The 21,446-nt window shown below is 36.7% G+C and overlaps 4 protein-coding genes across 5 annotated transcripts; 1 reads left to right on the top strand and 3 right to left on the bottom strand.

Annotated features, from left to right (window-relative positions):
* Positions 1-839: 839 nt before the first annotated feature.
* On the bottom strand, positions 840-4,800 carry LOC141622464 (putative adenylate kinase 7, mitochondrial). Its single transcript, XM_074438502.1, has 4 exons — positions 4,340-4,800; positions 2,780-2,920; positions 1,899-2,066; positions 840-1,304 (listed from the first exon to the last, which is right to left on the bottom strand). Exons 1-4 carry the CDS (start codon positions 4,685-4,687, stop codon positions 1,158-1,160), a joined length of 804 nt encoding a protein of 267 aa, XP_074294603.1. The 5' UTR covers positions 4,688-4,800; the 3' UTR covers positions 840-1,157.
* Positions 4,801-8,281: 3,481 nt separating this feature from the next.
* On the bottom strand, positions 8,282-9,720 carry LOC141621160 (mavicyanin-like). Its single transcript, XM_074437848.1, has 2 exons — positions 9,454-9,720; positions 8,282-8,803 (listed from the first exon to the last, which is right to left on the bottom strand). Exons 1-2 carry the CDS (start codon positions 9,623-9,625, stop codon positions 8,367-8,369), a joined length of 609 nt encoding a protein of 202 aa, XP_074293949.1. The 5' UTR covers positions 9,626-9,720; the 3' UTR covers positions 8,282-8,366.
* Positions 9,721-11,471: 1,751 nt separating this feature from the next.
* Positions 11,472-18,193, top strand: LOC141622461 (uridine/cytidine kinase UKL1, chloroplastic). Its single transcript, XM_074438499.1, has 14 exons — positions 11,472-11,872; positions 11,968-12,059; positions 12,812-12,881; positions 12,968-13,086; positions 13,777-13,873; positions 14,004-14,083; positions 14,332-14,526; positions 15,249-15,332; positions 15,422-15,482; positions 16,251-16,311; positions 17,164-17,257; positions 17,348-17,420; positions 17,531-17,613; positions 17,737-18,193. The coding sequence occupies exons 1-14, from the start codon at positions 11,683-11,685 to the stop codon at positions 17,884-17,886; spliced, it is 1,449 nt and encodes a 482-aa protein (XP_074294600.1). The 5' UTR covers positions 11,472-11,682; the 3' UTR covers positions 17,887-18,193.
* A 62-nt stretch (positions 18,194-18,255) lies between these two features.
* LOC141622462 (uncharacterized) lies at positions 18,256-20,616 on the bottom strand. Of its 2 annotated transcripts, XM_074438500.1 has the most exons (7): positions 20,252-20,616; positions 20,043-20,134; positions 19,459-19,536; positions 19,157-19,311; positions 19,024-19,073; positions 18,873-18,947; positions 18,256-18,782 (listed from the first exon to the last, which is right to left on the bottom strand). In XM_074438500.1, the coding sequence occupies exons 1-7, from the start codon at positions 20,410-20,412 to the stop codon at positions 18,389-18,391; spliced, it is 1,005 nt and encodes a 334-aa protein (XP_074294601.1). In that variant the 5' UTR covers positions 20,413-20,616; the 3' UTR covers positions 18,256-18,388. The 2 variants fall into 2 exon arrangements, with proteins under 2 accessions (XP_074294601.1, XP_074294602.1); XM_074438501.1 differs by lacking the exon at positions 19,459-19,536.
* Between the last annotated feature and the right edge of the window lie 830 nt (positions 20,617-21,446).

The following is a 21,446-nucleotide window of genomic DNA, read 5'->3' as shown; positions in this document are numbered from 1 at the left end:
CACTTACACTTATACAATATGAATATATTGTATTGATGATACGGTGTTAAATAATTACACACCTATAAAACTTTGAACTTCGGGTCAAAGTCATTATTTGGACATATCTGCTCATCTTTATAAAAAGAATCTTTGAAACTTCAAGTCCCAAATTATACGATATATCCTTTCCAAAATTTGGATCGTTTTCTGATTAAACTTTTCATTATTAATACTAATAATCAAACATGTCGAAGCATAGACCGTGTATGTCTGTCTAATTCTTCCATAAAGTGCAAATGCATCTAATTCATGCACATGATTCTACGCATAATTCATAGCCGTCTAACAATAGGGTTCCTTTTTTTTCTTTGGTAAGTAGTCTTATGATTGTAAAACAAAGATAATAAGTACGAGAACAATAAATAAATTGAATCAATGAATTGTACCCGAATCGATTAATTATGTTCCATGATTTCATAGTATTGCTTTTATACTAATTGCTTGCTTTTCATACTATTGTTACCATATGTGTTGTTAACAACCATAAGTAATGACGAGTGAACGTACCTGATTAAAATAAATAATATACTAAGATCTGATATGAACCTCCGATTATCAGATCTGATTGATGTAGAAATAATAATAATAATAAGGACAGTTAGAGACTCGTGCTGATAACGTGTTGTGAAATAAAGACAAGAGATAATTATAGAGAGAAGGTAGAGAGGAGAAAAGATGCATCGAATCGTATTCTTATTCCATTATGAGGGGTATATATATACACATACAATAGGGTAGAGTTTCCTTAATACAATAATTCTAGAATATCCTAATATATGGACATCCATATAATATTACATAATAATATTTCATAACAAAATGATTATTTTAATCAAGAATGTCACTCCGAATTGCGAAGTATTTGTTCATGGTACACTCACCCAAAAACACACAACATACATATCAGGCTATTACAAGACTTAAAGTGTTTATCTTGGAGATACACTATGTTTACAATACAAAAATGCTCTTAGAAATGGCCCTAATAAATGGAAGTAGAAGCCATCCTAAGAATTGGAGCTATATCAACTCCCAAACCCTCTAATTAAGTTTTACATTATGCCAAAATTTCACAAGTTTCAAATCTTGTACTCGTAATAATAAAGCCGGCCGTATTAGGCAGTTAATTTCTGGAAAGAAGATTTTATGTGCTGTAGCTGCAAAACAGACAAGAGGTCATTCCAGGTTTCACCGAGCCCTTCATCTACCTCGAAATCCAGGAGCTTCTTCTGTCTTCTGTAGAAATCCTCGAGTAGTTTGCTCTAAACAAGGGCAATATGGGGAAAATGTCAAGACTTCATTTGAAGCAGTATAATATAGCACATAGAAATACTCAAAACATTAAGGGGCGTTTGGTTCACCAAGGGGTTAAGGGAATGGAATCAGGAAAGGGAAACGAGGACAAAGGAAAACGATTCCCTTTGATTAGCCTATTTGTTTGGTTACTTTGGTATAGAATAGGAAAGAGATGACATTAATAATCCAACCAAACTACCCCCACCACAAAAACACACCAACCACCACCACAACGGCATAACCACTGGTGCCAGTGGCCCCCTTATTCCCACGTGGCCGACACCCTTTTCCACACTCCAGTTCCAACGTCGTCAAAACCCCCTCCCCGCCCGTCTAGCCCACAACCCCCACCTTGGAAACCAATTCAGCATTACTCGAATGCACATATTAACAGTTCATGTATGCTAGCTAATTACTTGTTAAATTTTCTGACCACGATTCATCCCACCACTCTCAAATGTCTTGTGTTATGAGTGGTGACTTCTTTAAAGCTACTTGGCAGCTTAGCTACTACCTAGCAATGATTAATATGTGCGAAGCTTAGCTACTTAGCAGCTTACCTGCTCTGCATATGTGCGAAGCTTCTCGCGCTGAGCAGCTTCCGATAATGATTTCATTTGACCGACTTGCGGATGCATATTCGGACCATTTACCAGTTTCCTCTCCACTTTATCAGTTGTTTTGAAATTCAATACCAAATCAATGTCTACAATCTGGTCAAGAACCTCCTGCCATATAAACACAGTCCACAATAACTGGTGAGTAGATATCATAACTAATCAAGCAATTAGAAAATAGTGAATCTTGAAGCTAAAATTATCTCCATTTCTTAAGAATTGAAAAGGCAAGATAAAATATACTCCGTAACAAATTTGACATTCAGGCAACTGATGCAGTATGAATTACTCTAGCAAAATGCCAAGTCCCTACCGATATACTGAAGAGAAAACACGGAAAGGAACAACTCTGATGTTTACATTTCTCAAGCAATTCAATAGCAGTGGAAACGAGATTTTCTTATATTCAACACCAATGATATGGACGTGGGTGTTCCTGGGTTATAAAATTTTGGCTAATCGGCATTTGAAGATACCAATATGGAATTCAAACTCAAAACAAGTGTCGTCTATCTGTTAGGTTAGGTGAACAGCTCTTACCAGAGATTTCTATGATAAGTGCTTACTCGGATGTCAGAGAACTATCATATTAAAAAATAAAACAAGAATGTTTGAAGTGAGTTCTCTGTATTTGGCTATGAATCCCAAAAATTGTCAAATTAAGAGACAGGAGGTGATATACACGAAAAATAGTGCATGGAAACCCAAAAGTGTTGCAAATTACTATAAATAGTTAATCAATTTTGCATGCATGGCTAAATTACAATCCGCAGATGGAAACATAATCATACAACAAAGCAAAACTAGGATGTGTATGAACTCACAGCTTGCATCTGTGTTCTAGGGATACCATCCAGAATAAATCCAGATTCCCCTCTATAGTACCCTTCTTCCAGTCTCTTTGACAGCAAACCGAATATTATATCCTCTGGAACAAGCTTCCCTTGGCTCACAGCATTCTTAATCTACATAAGAGATAAGGGAGCCATAAGTTAGACACCAAATTTCAACAGCAAAACAGTTAGAACACTTATGTCCAAGATGACTCGAAAATAAATATTGACTTGAGAAGGATTACATCGAATGATTGCTACTTGCTCCATTCATATGGATACCATACCTATTCTATTTTCATTTGGATTCCAAAACGTTTCCTTTTTAGGAAATAAATAACCCTTCAAGCGACCAAAAGAATAGTAGACCGTTTTTATTTATTCCATCATAACCTATAACTTAGAAATCTTGTTTTCATGCTATCTAAAAGCCAATTCGGAAGCTAAGTACAAAAACTCAAGAGGGAGAGAAGATCGTTAACAAAAGTAGTGTGTTCGTCACAAGCTAAACGGCGAAACAGACCCAAAAGTACAATTCCACCCAAACTTTTCCAAGTTATCTAAAAACCCCATGTAGGTCGGATCCGTCGGAACCTCGAGGCAAGATAAATTTTATGTTGGAAATGTACAAAACTCAAAGGCTTTTGAGTGTTACAAACATAGAGATAACTCAAAATGCTAAAACAAATGCTAATTTAAAAGGCCGCCAATAACACAAGTCATAGACTCATAATGTAAGGTAACACAGAGGTACTTAAATCCTTCATAAAAGCCAATCCTTTTCCCTCCGTCTCATTCATTTGTTTACCTTTTTTTTTTATTTTTTGTGACAGATTTCAATCAAAGGTTAACAAATGAACGGGGCATAGGGACTACTATATGGCAGAAGCAAAACAGCAAAGTGGCAAGGACAAAATTCTAAGGAGTAATTTATAGGATAAAGAGGGATATTTATCAAACCATCTCTACACTTGAATCAAACAAGCAATGAAATATCCCTTCTATCATTAAGTATTACTCCGTCTCTACTAATTTCGCGAAAACATTTTTCTATGGCAAATGTAAATATCTATGTATCATATTATATTCATAATATTTCATACTCCCTCTGTCTCAGTCATTTGTTAGTCATTTGTTAACCTGTAATTTTGGCACAAAAAACCAACAAGAGAGAAGGGGCGCATTTATAATGGATGTGTATAATCAAATTAAAATTCAAAAATCTTTCTAATATAGAAATGTAAACAAATGAACAGATACCTAGACTCATCTATTTACCTCTTCTATTCTTCGTTTGTTAACTCCTTTATTCCTTTATTCTATGTGTCACACTGTCACCTAATCCCTTTGTCCCGGTCATTTGTTGTCCTATCCTATTCTGGGTGTCTCACAATTGTTGTGCTTTCTATTTTAAGAATGAACTTAACGAGCAATTTGATCATTCACACTTATAATCACACACAATTTGGTCCAATTGTCATCTACTAATTGGCCTCGTCGTTCTTTGTGCCAAAACCAAAAGGACAACGACTAATAATCGAAATAGAATACCTGTTGATAAACAGAGGAATGAGGATGAAGCTCCTGAAGAAGAAGAGACGCCATAGAAATATGAGGAACACCTAAAACATTCGACAATTTCTCCGCATAAACACTTTTCTTAGCACCAGGTTGACCAAGTACAACCCACTGTACACCTCTCCTATTCCTCGATCCTTCATTATCCACCGTCAGATCATCAACTCCCCTATTCTCAACCGTCCGATCATCGTAGTAATCATCATCGTCGTCGTATTGGATCGCAGCCGCGGATGCTGATCCGAATAATCGAGGGTGGATTAGTGAGGTGTACCGTAGTAGGGATGGTCTTGCGCGTAGGGTAGCCATGCCTGATGCCATAACGACCGGCTTGGTTTTTTTTTTGTGAATTTCTCTCGGCTCGGGTCGGATGACGGCCGCTTGGATGAGAGAAGGGAAAGAGGGTTTGGAAATGTGGGGTTTGACGAGGTTTTAGAGAGCGCGTTTCGAGTGTGTGGTTCACGCGTGTTTGGAGAGGTTGGGTGTTGTGTGAGGCTGACACGTGTGTTTGTTGACTTTTTAAGTGGCCTGGAAAATGAGAGGGTCGGACTTGCTCAGATTTTTCAAAAACAGTATGGAATAGAAAATTTTCATATTTGCTCGAAATGAAATTATTTCTTGAAAGTGTTTAGAGTATGCGACTGTTTCTTCAAAAATAAAAAATAACGTATGGTAAACGTGTGGTGGACGATTCTTTTGAAGCTAACGATATTCGAAAAGGGAAACGACCTATTTCTTCACTGGTAGGCCAAGAAGCCAGTAGCTCAAATCAGGTTTCTGTGACTGAAAATTGTGAACAAGAAAAATGGTGTGCTAGCAACGCTACTTCATCTACAATGGATATAAAGGATCTGGGTAATACAAATTCTTATCAATTTGACCCCCTTAGCACGGACAAGAAAGGTAAGAAATCGGTTCATGATGCTCCTATAAATACTAAGTTTGTGCCCTTTGATTAAGGGAATCAAGTTGCTCGTGGTAGCTCGGAGTTGTTGTTGGCTGATATAAGTAGTGTTCGGAATGAAAGTAATAACATTTCAGACTTGAATTTGGATTCCGCCACCATTTCTGAATCTCACCCATCCTTGTCAGTTAAGGCTGGTTGTAACCACTTTGGTACCTCTGCCCTAGGCTCCACCAAATTCTCCTTCTCTAACAAAAAACAAGCCCATAAAAATTTGTTTCTATCGTCCAATGATTATGAGAACTTAATGCTGGGAAAGAAGCTGCATTTCTTCCATCCAAAATCCGGGGCCACTTTGATAGTTCGCCCCCACTTCTCTAAAACTTCTACCTCGACGGGAACTCCCCATGAAAGTTCTTCATGTGAAGCCGCGGTTCCCATTTCGTCTCCTCTGCCCGTAAATCTTTGTACATCCATGGAAATTTCGCAGGTTGGACAGCTTGATAACTTCGCTGACGATGAGGATCAGCCTCTTGAAGTCAAGAGACCATGTTTGTCGACTGAGAGGATTTTCGATCCCAACACTGAGGTTAGGGAGGTTTCAATGGTAAATAGTACACTTTTGGAACAGCCTCGGATGGACGGTTCTGATCACTTTTCAAGTCCAACTATGTTTATCTTTTCAGCCGTGAATACACAATTAAGCAAGAGATGTAGCCGACAATTTACGGGTCGTAACTGCTCTAAATTCAAGAATAAACCATTGGTAATGGTTGGAGGTTGTACTTTCTCCTCCAGATTTACGACTCTGGAAATGGTCGCGAGCTCTAAAAGAAAAGAGGATTATCCAATCCTGTTTGATGCCTTCTACCATTCACCACGTAAGAGGCGTCGTCTTTGTCTTTTTACCGAGTCTGTTTGTATTACTAGTTATGTTAGTTGGGTTTCTTCTAGTTTAGGGGTCTCTAATGCCCCTCGGTTTGCTTTGTAGTTGGTGTGTATGTAATAGAACCGTATATTTCTATAAAATAGTACACGTTTGTCTAAAAAAAAAACTCTTTTAAGTAAAATATTAAAATATTGGTACATTTGAGATTAGAAAATAGTATTTTAAGTACTCTTTTTCATAATTTCAACTCTTTTAAGTAAAATATTAAAAGACTAAAAAATATTTATATGTTTATTTTAATTTTCTCTACAAATAGATACCACTATCGATAATATTTGAAATTCGATTTTAAGAGGCGGAAGATAATGAAATAATGGTTGGAGAATATGACGAGGCAGAGGGTAAAACATTGTTGGGGATGGTCTTACGTATAAGCAAAATTGGTTGGTCCATTTCAGGGCAGTTTGGAGTTTGCACTCTGGACTGAATACATTTCGATCTACAAAAATATGGTGACTAGTATATGGCAATTTAAGCTCGAAAATAATCCTAAAATACCATTCCATTTGAAATGGCTTGCTCGCTCTACACCGGGAAAAACCAGACCTAGTGGAGCTCAGTTTGGTTTCTTGTCTAGTGAACAATCCTAATGTTGGGGGCGTATAAGGCCCCGTTCAGTCATGAATGTGGCACCGGGCTTCCGTTTTTTGTCATACTGCTTTATTGTTGGACTTCAATCCAACTTGGAAGTATATTAGACTTATTCATTTTTATTTGGTGCCACATTTTTATGTGGAGTACATAGCCTCCGTGTGTTTTAAAACACCTTTACAACTTACATTGTTGGATTTACCGGAAAAGTGGTAAACTAGCCCCTTAAGTTTGCATTAATGTGAGAATAACCCCTTTAATTTTATTTTGGTGTAAATAACCCCCATAACTTTGCTCTAAAGTGAAATCAAGCCCCCTTCTACTTTTCCGGTCAAAATCTCGCCGGATTGCCAATTTCTCACCAATATCTCATATTCTCATATGTTGTACATATTACGTATAATTTTCACCGTTTCTGCTCTATATACTTATACAAATGCATGTATCTGTAAGATTTATACTCCTTATTTTAGCACATTATCCAACAATTCATATGTGATACCACTCCTACCTCTGACTTTCTCTCTCCCCGGCGTCTTGTCTATCATCCAGAACACTCAACACCAACATTATCACTTCTTTTTTCCTTTTCTCAACTTTGCCAAATAAATAAATAAATTTATTTTTAAAGAAGCGAGCGAGGAGAGTTCCATTGTTGAAGACTAAATGATGTCATGGCATTCTATTCTCAAAGTGGCGATAACAATCTCAGGTTTCCTTGTTTTTTCCGAGCCAGTTGTTTACGGACGTAGCAATTTAATTTTGTAAAAGTTGCACCCAAATCTCAGTGTTAAATTATGAGCAATTATACGTAATATTGCTGAGATATTGGTGAGAAATTAACAATCCGGCGAGATTTTGACCGGAAAAGTGAAAGGGGTTTGATTTCACTTTATTACAAAGTTATGGGGTTGTTTACACCAAAATAAAATTAGGGGGTTATTCTCACATTGATGCAAACTTAAGGGGCTAGTTTTACCACTTCCCCGGTTTACTTACTTTGCGAGTGAAAGTTGTTTACCTAGCCAATAATCCCTGTGGAATTCACTTCCCGCATCCTAACCAAATAATCTTTTCCTATTCATGTGAAATGCATAATAATAATAATAATAATAAGAATAATAATAATTAGAATTTCTACTTTTTTTTTGTAATTGCAACCAACAACCCCTAAATAAAAAGGGAAAATGAAAGGGCGCCACCGAATGACACCCAATTTGGGCGTCACCCTCTCACATGGGATGAGTGAGGACCCCTTCAATTAAGAATGGTTGTGAGAGGGTGGCACCCAATTTGGGCGTCACCCGGTGACGCCCTATCACTATCCAATAAAAAGTTGCTACCAATACTATAATACAGAGTGCTAGATTCTTAACTATAATCTCTCAATCGAGAAAAATTATTTAAAAATAACCCGATGGTATATTACATGGGAAAAATACATAACAATTACACCATCGTGACTTCGTGACGAGTATGAACTAAGAATACATCAAAAAAGCCGATACTCAAAATATTCCAATAAAAAAAAAAATTAATACGGTGTAATATATGACTTAAAAATTGCTCAACAATAGTGAAACAAAACCCATGATCAAGGATGAATAGAAGACATTGTAGACATGGCTAAAAGCGCTAGAGGTTGAAGACGAGGATGAAGTAGTAGAAGGCGGCGAGGATGAAGTAGTAGAAGGCGGCGAGGATGAAGTAGAAGGCGAAGAAGAAGAAGGCGATGATGAAGATGAAGATGACGATGATGATGAGGAAGAGGTGGGTGATGAATCAGCAGCAACAACATTGACCTTAAGCTTCATTCCTGCACTACAATGGCCAGAAGTTCCACAAGTAAAATATCTAGTACCAACTTTGTCTAGTTTAACCACATTGTTTCCTCCATTGAATGAATTGGCTGCATTGCTAATGTCGCATTTCTTGTATTCACTTTCGCTTCCTACCTCCACCACACTGTGTAGTCCACTTGTGTACTTGAACACTGTACATAAGAACAAATATATATACTCCGTAGTTATTAACAAAAATTTTGGATTTCCGTACTCATCAACTATTTAGTTCTCTAAGTTGTACTCGTATTTCTATTTGTAGAAAAAGAAAAATTAAATGTACATAAGTAAACATAACTCATGGTTAAATATTTAAAAAATATTTTTTTTTTCTATCTAAAGATCTTATAAAGATGATGAATTTATAAAAAGAGAAAATATTAAGGAGACACAAAGAATACTAAATCTCAATATCACCCTTTCACATATACGCCCTTATGTAAGCTCATAATTATTTTAGTGGTTTCTACATATTACATGTGAGCAGTGGTGGAGCTAGGGGGGCTAGTAGAGGCGGTCGTCCCCCCTGACGGATGAAAATTTCGAAGTTTTTAATTAAATTTTTCGAACTTCCCCCCCTCCCCCCCTAAAAATTTTCGCCTCCCTAAATTCAAATCCTGGCTCCACCACTGCATGTGAGAGGGTCATACTGAAGGCGGCACCATCATGTTTTCCGAATACATATAACCTTTTCAAGTACGTTAACAATTAACATTAACAAGAAGGCACAAAGATAAATACACATCAAGCAAATGCTACTGTATAAAATTAATGTGAAGGTTTAGAAGGGAGGGTAGAATACCAAGTGTATCACCAACTTTGAATGTTTGCGCTTTAGCCCAAGTATCATAATCAGTGGACTCGTCCCAACCCGCGCTTCCTCCTACCTCATGTTGCGTAGCAGATGCTAATTCTATGATCAAAACTACAAGAACAACAATTATTGAAAACGTCGTTGCTTTCGTAATCTCCATGCTCGCTATGCTGCTGATGCCCTAGTATTTAATTTGTAAGAATTTTTTAGGGTATAGTTGTGGTAATGATAATTGATAATGGCTTGAATTCTCTTAAGAACTTATGCAGTTAGTGAAGCTATTAATATTGCTCGAACAATGACAGCCTTGTAAGGTACATCAGTTTGCTGGTGAATGCTTAACTTTAAAGAGAAGGTAAATGATAGAATATATGTAAATGTGTTAATATTTACATTTCCTTATTTAGTGTATACTTAGTTACATAATATTAACACATTTACATATATTCTATCATCTGATAGAATATATGTAAATGTGTTAATATTTACATTTCCTTATTTAGTGTATACTTAGTTACATAATATTAGCCTAGAATATCTCATTCATATGAGATTGTGATCTTTGGACCTCTCCTGTTCCAAGTTCATCGGGTCATTGTTATTATTTGCTAATATTAGACGATTTTAGTAACTATTTGTGGACTTTCCCAATTGCAAAAAAAATCCGATGTCAGCACATATATATTGAAACTACATAATTTCATTCAAACTCAATTTGAATGCAAGATTAAATCTATTCAATGTGATAATGGAACCGAGTTTGTAAATGGCCCATTACGTAGTTTTTGTGACCACCACGGACTGGATTTCCGTCTTTCGTGTCCACATACTTCGTCCCAAAATACAACCTCATATGAATGAGATATTCTAGGCTAATATTATGTAACTAAGTATACACTAAATAAGGAAATGTAAATATTAACACATTTACATATATTCTATCAGTAAATGACTAATTTGAGTAACAATGTGCGGCACCAAACTATCGCTACTACCCCTCTATATCAATGAATGAGATGGTGAGAGAAGGTCTTGCTTGTGACCGTCACAAACTTGTGACCAGTACCAACTCACGAATTCCGTCAAAAAAAAGTTGACTTTGGAGATTTTTTTGACGGAAAAATGTCATTTATTTGATTACGTCTTCAAGTTAAAACGGACATATCCGTCTTCAAATTAAAGCGGGTCAAATAGATAAATAAGACAAAAATAAAATGTTTATGAACTAGTAAAAAAAGTTGCTCTATCTTTCTATATGGAGTACAATTTGAGTTAATTTGACATGTTTTAAGTTTAAGACGAATTTATAGTCATCCTAAGAAAGACTAATTGATACCAACGATCTTTCACATAAACATTATACATATCTGTCTTAAACTTAAAATGAGACAAATAAGATAGATGAAGCAAAATAGAATGCTTTAGGGATTAGTAAAAAAAATGTCTCATCTATTCAAATTAAATGTGTTATTATTTAACTTGTTTTAACCTTTGGATGTGCTCGTGTTCAGAGAGACGACAAACTAATGCAGTAGATACATAGTTAAGTGTAAGATGGGTTTATCCAAAATCTGACTAAACGCACGACCAAGTCCTCGCTTTTGCAACGTGACTTGCTTAACCCTGGACTCTAGGGCCCGTCTAGGTCCCAAAAGTTTGGCCCCGACCCGCCTAAGTCCCTAAAAAAATAGGTTTGGCGGGTTGAGCAAAGGCCAAGTCTCAGTCAGCGTAGCGTAGGTCGAGTCATCAATCTGCCTCATCAGATGCGGTTCGGGATTAGCCGGTGGGGCCTAGACCTGAACAGTGGGCTGGACTGGGCGGGTCACGATAGCGAGCCAATTGAGAAGGGAGCCCGTGTAGCGGGTCGAGCCAGCCCGCACTTTTGTCCGGGTCTAGTGGAGCCTAGCCCGCCTCAAGTTGGCCTAATTTGGCTCGACCCAACCCGACCCGACCCGACCCGACCAAGCCCAGAGCATATATCATGTGATTCGCAACAGAGCATAAAAGGATCTCTCCCATGTTGACTCCACAAAACACCAAAACACAACATTAACATTAACAAACAAACAAAAACACCATAATTACCAGAGTACCACCACCATATGTCCCCCATATCTACAATTCCCGGCGCACCCTTCTATAGTTCCATAAACCCTCCCTCAAACACCATCAATCAATTAACCAATTATTATCACCAATTTTAATAAAAAATAAAAAATGCCGGAATCAACGACGTCAATTGATTATGTAATGGAAAAAGCATCGGGCCCACATTTTTCCGGTCTCCGTATTGACGGTCATCTTTCTTCCCCAACGACGTCGTCTTCGCCCCGTGCTACTTCCACTCCTTTTTCCTCTTCTTTCACTCCTCCTGATCCTAAATTCCCTAAACACCCCTTCGTTATCGGTCCGCACTAAACCCTAATTTGTTTGATTATTTGCTTAATTTGTCATTGTTGATCAATTAATTAGGTTAATTAAGTTGATTGATTGGTTTTATAGGTGTTTCTGGAGGTACGGCGTCGGGAAAGACCACTGTTTGTGATATGATTATTCAACAGCTTCATGATCATCGTGTTGTGCTTGTTAATCAGGTAAAAAAAATTTAATCTTTTTTTGTAAAGCATCTGTTTTTTAGAGTAATTACTGTTCAATTTTACTAATTTGATTAACTATTTGTTAAATTGAATAAGTTTATAGCTGAAATTACCAGAAATTTGTTAAATTTTGTTGTATTTGAATTGCTTGATGTTGTTATTTTTCGAAATGTGTATCATGCAATGTCATTGTGCTAATTTATGTTGCTTTGACACTTCACTTTAGACATTGTATCATGTAATGGACACGACTCTTGACAGATATACACTTGACTGATATTTTTACCGGTCCGGATTCTCTCCATTACTCTCTTCTCTCCATTACCTTCCATTACCTTTCAACGGTCCGGATTTTGTTTCGGAAAGATCCAAAGGTCAAGTGTTTAAGTGTTTTGATGAGGTGAAGAGAGTATAATAATTTTATAATGGTGTATTAGGAGTAATGGACCATCCATTACTTTTGAGGTAATGGAGAGGATCCTCTCACATATTTTTACTAGTGTCAAATAAGAGTAGGAAGAGGAAGGAAAATGGCAAAAGGATGTAATAAAAAAAGGTTGGCCATAACGTCACTCAAAATATACCAACTGACTAATTAATACTCTCACAAAGCGAGTGGCACAAGCAATTTAACCTTTGGCGTTATCATTCCTCATAAAAACACACTTTAGACCACTGCTAATAGGACCAATTGATGTGTTTTTTACATTTTTTTTTCTGTTGATTGTTGTATGATTTTTTTTTGGTAGGACTCGTTTTACCGTGGATTGACAGCTGAGGAATTAGAACGTGCTACCGAGTACAATTTTGATCATCCTGGTATGTAGAATGTAGCTTACCTTGTATCAGTCTATAGCACTTTATGGGTTTTGGTGGTGTGAATGACTGAGAGTGGGTTATTGTAGATGCTTTCGACACTGAGCAATTGCTTGAGTGTGCTGAGAAGTTGCGTGCGGGACAATCTGTTCAAGTTCCCATTTATGATTTTAAGACACATCAAAGGCGAACAGATACATTTAGACAGGTATGTTTATGAAGGGGATAGATCTTAGAAAATGTAATCTTTTCATGAGAGGGTCTCGTATACTTGTGAGTCGTTAAGGCGTTTGTTTAGTTACTAGCTTTATTGCATTATGTGCGTCTGTTTTGGAGTCTCTAACTGATTGCCAATATTATATGCAAGAGTCCAAGTAAAGTTGATTACTTCAAATAGTAGATTGAACGCGAATGTTCAAGATAGTAGTATATATCACCCTTAAATAAAAAAAATTGGTGGCTTTTAATTTTTCTAGTTATTTTGTTTGATACCTCAGAGTTTTACATGGTACTAAATGTAGGTTTTTCTTTTTAATTTTTCCGTCACAAGTTCTTTTTGCATGTTTGGACATTATGGCTGATATTTACATTGGTGGCCAGTTCTTGGTTGTTATTTGACATACATAGTATGTCCTAAGCTGATTTATATTTGAGACAAACCGTATTAGACTAATAGGGCCGATATCTCCAAGACAACAGGTCCGTATTAGACTATCTTTTGCACCATTATGTCATGGTATGCTAATAATGCTTCATGAACTTTACCGCCATGGCGTACAGTAACTCATCTTAATACCATGATGTCTTTCTTTAAGTTATGAAGTCATCCACAGTGTTGAAGTTCTCAAGTTCTATACCTGCCTTTAATTAACTAATATCTGTGTATATATACTTTTAGGTAAATGCATCTGATGTCATAATCTTGGAAGGGATTCTTGTCTTCCATGATTCACGTGTCCGCGACTTGATGAATATGAAGATATTTGTGGATACAGGTACGTAATTATGTTATTTTTTCCTTTCTTAGTTTAAGCTTAATTGTCTCCTATGCCTGGCATTTTCAGTTCCCTTAATATTGAACACTCATAACGGTTGCTACGTCCTGTTAACTACATTTGCTCTTAGATGCTGATGTGAGGCTTGCACGTAGAATCACCCGTGACACTTTGGAAAGGGGTAGAGACCTGAACTCTGTTCTTGAGCAGGTTAGGCCTCTTCACACATCCTATTTCTGTTAATGTCTCAAATTTTACTAGTAATCTAGTAATTTCTGGCTATATCAGTTGAATGATCCTTTGGTGGATTTCTTACTTTGATTTTGTGGTGGCATTTGAATACCTCTATGAGTATGGTAGATGTATGTGGTGGTAATGCAAAGCATCTACCAAATGTATTTCTGCTGGGATTGATGTAAGATAAATTCTTGTTCTTAAAATGCTGTAAATTTGTGCAGTATGCAAAGTTTGTCAAGCCTGCTTTTGATGACTTTGTTCATCCGTCAAAGAAATATGCCGATGTGATCATACCTAGAGGAGGTGATAATCATGTTGCTATTGATCTGATTGTTCAACATATACGCACAAAACTGGGTCAGCATGATCTTTGCCAAATATATCCTAATGTGTATGTCATTCAGTCAACATTCCAGGTATGCTGATACTTTGTCACTTTACTGTGTATCCTCATGAACTACAATTTCAGTATTGGTTTATTTGGTATGTTGACAGCAAGTAGTCAAGTACCTAGATGCCAACGCGCCCAGTTCTTTCTCTTCTTTCTTTTTTAGTTTAACAAAAATTCATCAAAAAAAAGTTCCCTTTTGTGATTTTTTTCTTTTATTCTCGTCACTGAAAAAACTTGAGTGAAGGGTCTTGTTTTCTCTCATGTTTACAATTTTAATAAAGCTATAGGGATTTTGTAAGATTGAAGACAGGCTTTTGTCAAGTACTAGTGTACCCGGAAATTGTTGGTGTGCTCCTTCAATCCTTCATTATATATAAGCGAAATACTTGTGAGGTGTTTCAATGTATGATTCAAATAAGTTGCTTTATTTAGGACCAGGGTCCCTTAGTTACTTCCGTCTGTGTTCATTTCTTACTATAGCTGGGATTATATAGTAATCACGACTTTGGAAAATATGCCTTTTCTTCCATTCACATATCTCTAGTCATTGCTTTCTTCGTTCTCCACGTCTCCTTCGATTATCCTGCTCGTTCATTGCTCATGTTCATTGTGCTTGTGATTTAATCAAAACTGTGTCGTTGATGATGCTACAGCCTAGAGGGAGATGAGTGGACATTTGTTTGTTTTTAATTCATGTGGTAGTTAAAAAGATTTCCTTCGTACTGCTTGTAATATAACCTGTCACAGATTAGGGGCATGCATACACTGATTCGAGACCGGGAAATATCGAAGCATGATTTCGTTTTTTATTCGGATCGGCTTATTCGTTTGGTAAGCTACTTTTTTTTCTATCTGCTGAAACATGCTAAAAACTATTTTTCCTTGAATTTGTACTTTGTAGTGAATCATTTTCTTTCCAGGTTGTAGAACATGGTCTTGGCCATTTGCCATTTACTGAAAAGCAAGTAGTGACTCCAACAGGTACTTCCGTCCATCCAAATGTACTGCATATGCATTTAATTTTACTGTTTGATCTCATCCATGTTTGCGATATGTATGAGGTTATGTTGCTAGCGCTGAAACCTTCTTTGATGCTGCAATATGCTCCATTGAGTTAGCACAAAATACAGTCTTAATGGCATCGGCAGTGGATGGTTTAGAACACCAAATGGTCCTTTATAAGGAGCTTCCTGGGAAAAAAAAAATCAACCATTGATGACCACTCTTTATATTGTAGCTTTTTTTCTGAAACGTGTTGTTTTGGGTTTTGGAATGGAAAAGTAGTGCAATTTTGTAGATAGTTGGTAATTGAATTGATGATGTGGGATGATGTGGCAATGGTAGCAGTTGATAAGGAGCTCCTACAATTGTTGATGTCCTAATAAAGGGAAGATGTAAGATTTCTCAATTAGTTATATTAACTTTTTATACCTTAGAACCTCTTTAGACTGTTGTAGGGGTACAACTTTTCGAATGGGGTTTCCATAACAAACATCTTTTTGTGATAACCTAGCTTTACCACCATTAACATCTGAAACGAAGCTTAAACAATCTACTACGACAATGTGGTAAACTTGTATATTTATGTGTGTGTGTTTTTTTCCTCGCGTAAATTGTCTGCCCCATGCTATTTTGCATTATCACTTTCTGTGGAATATTAGTCTGCAAATGATAGATAAGGCTGGGTGAATGGCACTGAAAACATCCTGGTTAATTTCTCTTACGTGTTTGCTGTGTGTCATCCTGCAGGATCAGTATATACAGGGGTTGATTTTTGCAAAAAATTGTGCGGTGTATCCATTATTAGAAGGTAAGATTGCTAGCAGATATTTGGCATGCACATGCGCAGATATCATGCAACTGATCTCATGTACGGAATAATTATTACTGTCTTCATTTCATATACGCGCCATGGTATGAGATCGCCGTATGGGCAGTGATTGCTCTACTGATTGTGAATCTCGATAGCATATACTTATTACACTATGGCGCGCTCAATGTACCAGTTTATCAGGCCTATTTTTGTATCGGCCATATAAGCTGTACCAGTTCAGTATGGCCATTTGTTGGTCGTATTGACAAATATCGGTCGTATCGGACTAAGTTTTGGGAAATATTGGCGCAGTATGTTGAAAATCCTCTATGTAGCACCCTATACATAGTGTTATTGCTGATTTTGATAACCAATTGGAGCTAAAAATGATGCCTAAATACATTAGAAGGCATTCAAAAATTGTGGACGACATTAGATGCGTCCAACATCTTTCTAGTAGAGTAATATCCATAGAAGTGATAATTTTGAATCTAAAGAAAACTTGTCGAATTATGTGTCTACACATTTTAAAATCTAGAAACACTAACTTAATGTTTTGGTCAAACTTTTGGATTTTAGTATTAATTTCTAAGCTTTGAATAGAGATGGGTGTGGTTTGCAAAATGTCGTGTCATTTGTAATCTCAATAAATTGTACATATAGTTTCGACCATACCATTTGATATATCACTAGCTTGTTGGTTGTCACTAGTACTTGACGTCTGAATTAAATAGCTTTTAACATTAAATGTTCGTGATCTTTTGTGGAGTTTATCCTTCTATGTCGTCTAGCTGTTTTCTCTCTACATACAGTTGATGGGTCCATGTATTCAATTTTTTGCAAGTCCAGTGGGGAAAGCATGGAAAATGCTCTGCGTGCGTGTTGCAAAGGAATAAAGATTGGAAAGATTCTTATCCATCGGGATGGAGACAATGGGAAGCAGGTTTTTATACTTTGTGAGCTGATTTTAGAACACGTTTCTGTGTCATTTCTTTCGTGATTCTTACAACTGACTTAACATTCATTACTACAGCTTATATATGAAAAACTTCCCACGGATATTGCAGAACGACATGTTTTGCTTCTGGATCCGGTTCTTGCAACAGGTAATTTTATATTTTACTGCAGCCATCTTTCTAAAATATTACTCGCAAGATAAATGACACTCGTGGATCAAATTGCATCAATGGACCAATATATTTTTTTTTTGTCGAAGGTAACTCTGCTTGCCAGGCAATTGAATTGCTTATCCAGAAAGGAGTCCCGGAAGCCCACATTATTTTCCTGAACCTAATCTCAGTAAGTTCATCTCCAGTTCATTAAATAATCCTCCGTATATGTCTACTACGGAGTATATTTTACAGGATGAGCGGATGATGGATGGGTATTCTTATGCATATCAATTTCATCTTTGTTTTTCAGGCACCAGAAGGTGTCCATTGTGTGTGCCAACGGTTTCCATCTTTGAAGATTGTCACGTCTGAGATTGATGTCGCATTGAACGAAGAGTTCCGAGTCATACCGGGTTTGGGAGAGTTTGGTGATCGCTATTTTGGCACTGATGATGATTGAAGAACCTGGGTGCTGTGTTGTGATTCTACTAGGAACTTGGGAACTTTGGTGTGATTGAATAGTAAAATAATAAGCAATGAGCTGAATGTTTCACCACTGTTTTTTTACTGCTCATGAAAATGTGTCGAGCGAAGGGGGGTATGGTTTGCATAAAAAAAGGCCGAGTTTTACATTAGCCTTTAAACCCTCGTTTCCACATTCCGATAATTTATGGGGTTTAAGTTTTTTCCCCTTTTCTATGTCAGTATTTGTGATCAATGTAAATTACTGCCTTCATTCTGGATTTATCGTGTTTGTTGTTGACGTTGATGAACAATGTCGTCCATTCTATTTAGAGAAACATCGATTAATTGGCAAAACGAGAAAACATTGATTAATACAACAAACTATACGGCTATGTTAATGTAATCCGGATTTAATGTCATGAGAAAACACTGATTAAAGTCGATATTGTTTGGACAATTAATACGGTACAAATGAGAGAAACATCGAATAATACAAACTACACAGCTCGGTGCCTAACGCGAAGATTAACAGCCCTTTGTGCCATTGCTCTCAAGTTATCTCTGGCTAAGCTTGACCCTCTGTATATATCCATGAACTCTTCCCTTTGCAACCTCAATGCCAATGCTGCATCTTCATCTTGTGTTGCAACAACTCCCCCTCCTCTATTTCTCGGTCCGTCTTCTCTTCTGCTGAAATTAGTAGAGCCCAATGCCCTTAATCTTCTCGTGGCCCGTGAACTACTCTCTGGTTGTTTGGTCGCTTCAGGGTTTTGACGTTCAGTCTCTCGACTGTTAAGCATTTCAGTGGCTTTCCTTGCCTCGACTTCTACAGGAAATAGAAGTTGGATGGTATTCCAAAGGACCGTGTTTATAGTGCATGATCTTCCGTTGCTGAAATCAAACGTCTCCTTAGAAATATGCCTTAGTAGTAATAGTATTATTAATCTGTACAGGAGCGATTTTATCGTCAGTAGGGTTTACCTGATCAGCTGCCTGCATTTTGGACATCTTTTGCCACACTTATCAGCTGCATTTTTCAAGCATTTCTTGCAAAAACTACAACCGCAAACAGGTTAGCTGAATTCGGTTTTGAGGTAATAGCAAAATCGAAACAATCAACCAGATAAATTACCTGTGCCCACAAGGAGTAGTGCTAGGTTCAAAACAGATGTCCAAGCAAATCTGAACATTGAAACCCGATTTCAAGTTCAGTTAAAAAAAACTTGTGTTCTTTTCGGGTTAAGGTAGTTGAAAAAGGTTCTTACAGCACATGAAAGTTCTTCTCTAAGACGATCAACACATGGAAGTGTCGTAGAACTCGAGCTAGCAGCAGCAGAACTACCCTCTCCTGCTTTTCCCTGATCTGTTATAACCTTCTCCTGCAAATCGCTTTTTGAAAATTCCGCTTTCTTTTCTTTCCCTGCCAAACAGAAGCACAACCAGATACAAATTTAGTGAACATTCAAAAATTGGAAATCTCTAGAACTGCTATTGTGAAAAGACTGTCTCAACTACAGTAAAATTCTACGATGATGGTCGAGGCACAATCAATGGTTTGGTTTCATACCGTCTTCAGCTTTTTCTAGACCTCTTTCAATTTTCTGAGGCAATTCATTCCTAGAGCATTCTTCCCTCTTTTCATTTCCTGTCGAAAAATGAATTATCCACATTTTAAAACTTTATTACAAATTAAATTTATTTATTTAGCTCATAAAAATGCAAATAAATTATTTATAAGACCACAATCAAAGGAATATCACAACAATATAATTTTTCTCGAATCGTTCAAATTTAGTTGCTACCTGGCTTTTGTATTATGTTTCACTCCCTTTTTTTTTCACTTTTCCTTTTCTATTTTTTTCGCATTTTGAGGTGTCCGTTCACTTCACCCATGGACGGTTCTAAAGGATGATTCATGTCAGCCGACCCCAAATCATTTTGGACTAAGACTGATGTTAAAATTTAGTTGCTTTAAATTAAACAGATTCCTTCATCATTAATATCCCATTTAACTTTGTGCTTTCCCATCGTAAACATCACAAGCAGTGGCGGAACCAGAATCTACAGTTAGGAGACGGGAATTTTGGGGACCGACTATTTAAAACACCATTCTATTAACCAAGAAAAAAAAATTCTAATTAAAAAAGTCACCTTTATCAGTGGTATCAGTAGATTCATCTTCATCGAGGTTGAGAACTGCAATCGACATCGAAACTGGGCTTCTACGACGTGCCCTCCGTTTCCTGATTACCCATCAACGCACACGGAAAAGCCCGTTAACAAAATCACACAAAATACGAAGGAAAACAAATGAATAAAAGGGCTATTAATGAATTAATCAATTGATTGATTGATTTTACCTTCTTGAACTTGAAGGAGGAGACTTGAACTGCAAATCGGAACGTTTCTTGTTCTTGGCGTCTCGTTCCGGTGTATCTTCAACAATGAGACTAGCAAGCAAAAGGGCTTCTTCATCCCAACCAGCCATTGCTGCTACTGATTTAAACCCTGGACTGATCATTCTGATCTGCTATTTTTTTTTTTTTTTTCTTGATTTTTGGGTGTTTTTTGGGGTTGGTTTCGGAGATTTCGTTGATTGGTTATTGCTGTTTTGGGGAATTTTTGTTAGATTTGTGAGCAGTTCTTGAGTTTTTGGGGAGAGAAGTAGAGGAACTAAAGAAATTTGAAATGTTGAATCGTTTAGAGCAAGACTGATATGTGCAACGGTCGAATTTTTGGGTTATCTTGGTAAGTTATCCAACGCCCAACGGTCGAATTTTAAATTAAGTGATTGAAAAAATCTCTTTTTTTTTTAAGTTTTTGTAAAAAAACTAAAGTGTAAATTCTTCTTTGTATTGCACTTTAATAATGTCACAAGTCGGACTAGATTGTTTTGCAATGGTCTCGTTACACCAGATTTATTGTTATCATTAAATGAGGTGCATAAGCTATTATAAAGTCGTTGTACACTGTATAACTATAACAGTCTTACATGAGTAGTAATCTTTCACATAATTCTTGTTTTACATTGAAGTTGTAACCAATCTAATCTTGAAAGTGATTACAATGGTCTTGTTACACCTGATTTATTGTTATCATTAAATGAGGTGCATAAGCTATTATAAGGTCGTTGTACACTGTATAACAGTCTTACATGATAGTACTGTTTCCCACATATTCTTCTCGGCTTCTCGCTTTAAGAATATTGGGATGTAGAAGTTGTGATCAATCTAATCTTGAAAGTGATTACAATGGTCTTGTTACACCTTATTTATTGTTATCATTAAATGAGATACATAAGCTATTATAAGGTCGTTGTACACTGTATAACTATATCAGGCTTACATAATAGTATTCTTTCACATAATTCTTCTTGTTTTACATTGAAGTTGTGATCAATCTAATCTTGAAAGTGATTACAATGGTCTTGTTACACCTTATTTATTGCTATCATTAAATAAGGTGTATAAGCTATTATAAGGTCGTTGTACACCGTATAACAGTCTTACATGATAGTAATGTTTCCCACATATTCTTCTCACTCTAAGAATATTG

The sequence above is a fragment of the Silene latifolia genome, chromosome X, assembly GCF_048544455.1.
Source record: "Silene latifolia isolate original U9 population chromosome X, ASM4854445v1, whole genome shotgun sequence".
Classification (NCBI taxonomy): domain Eukaryota; kingdom Viridiplantae; phylum Streptophyta; class Magnoliopsida; order Caryophyllales; family Caryophyllaceae; genus Silene; species Silene latifolia.
Note: the sequence above shows the minus strand (reverse complement) of the source record. Positions and strands in the feature narration are given on the sequence as shown.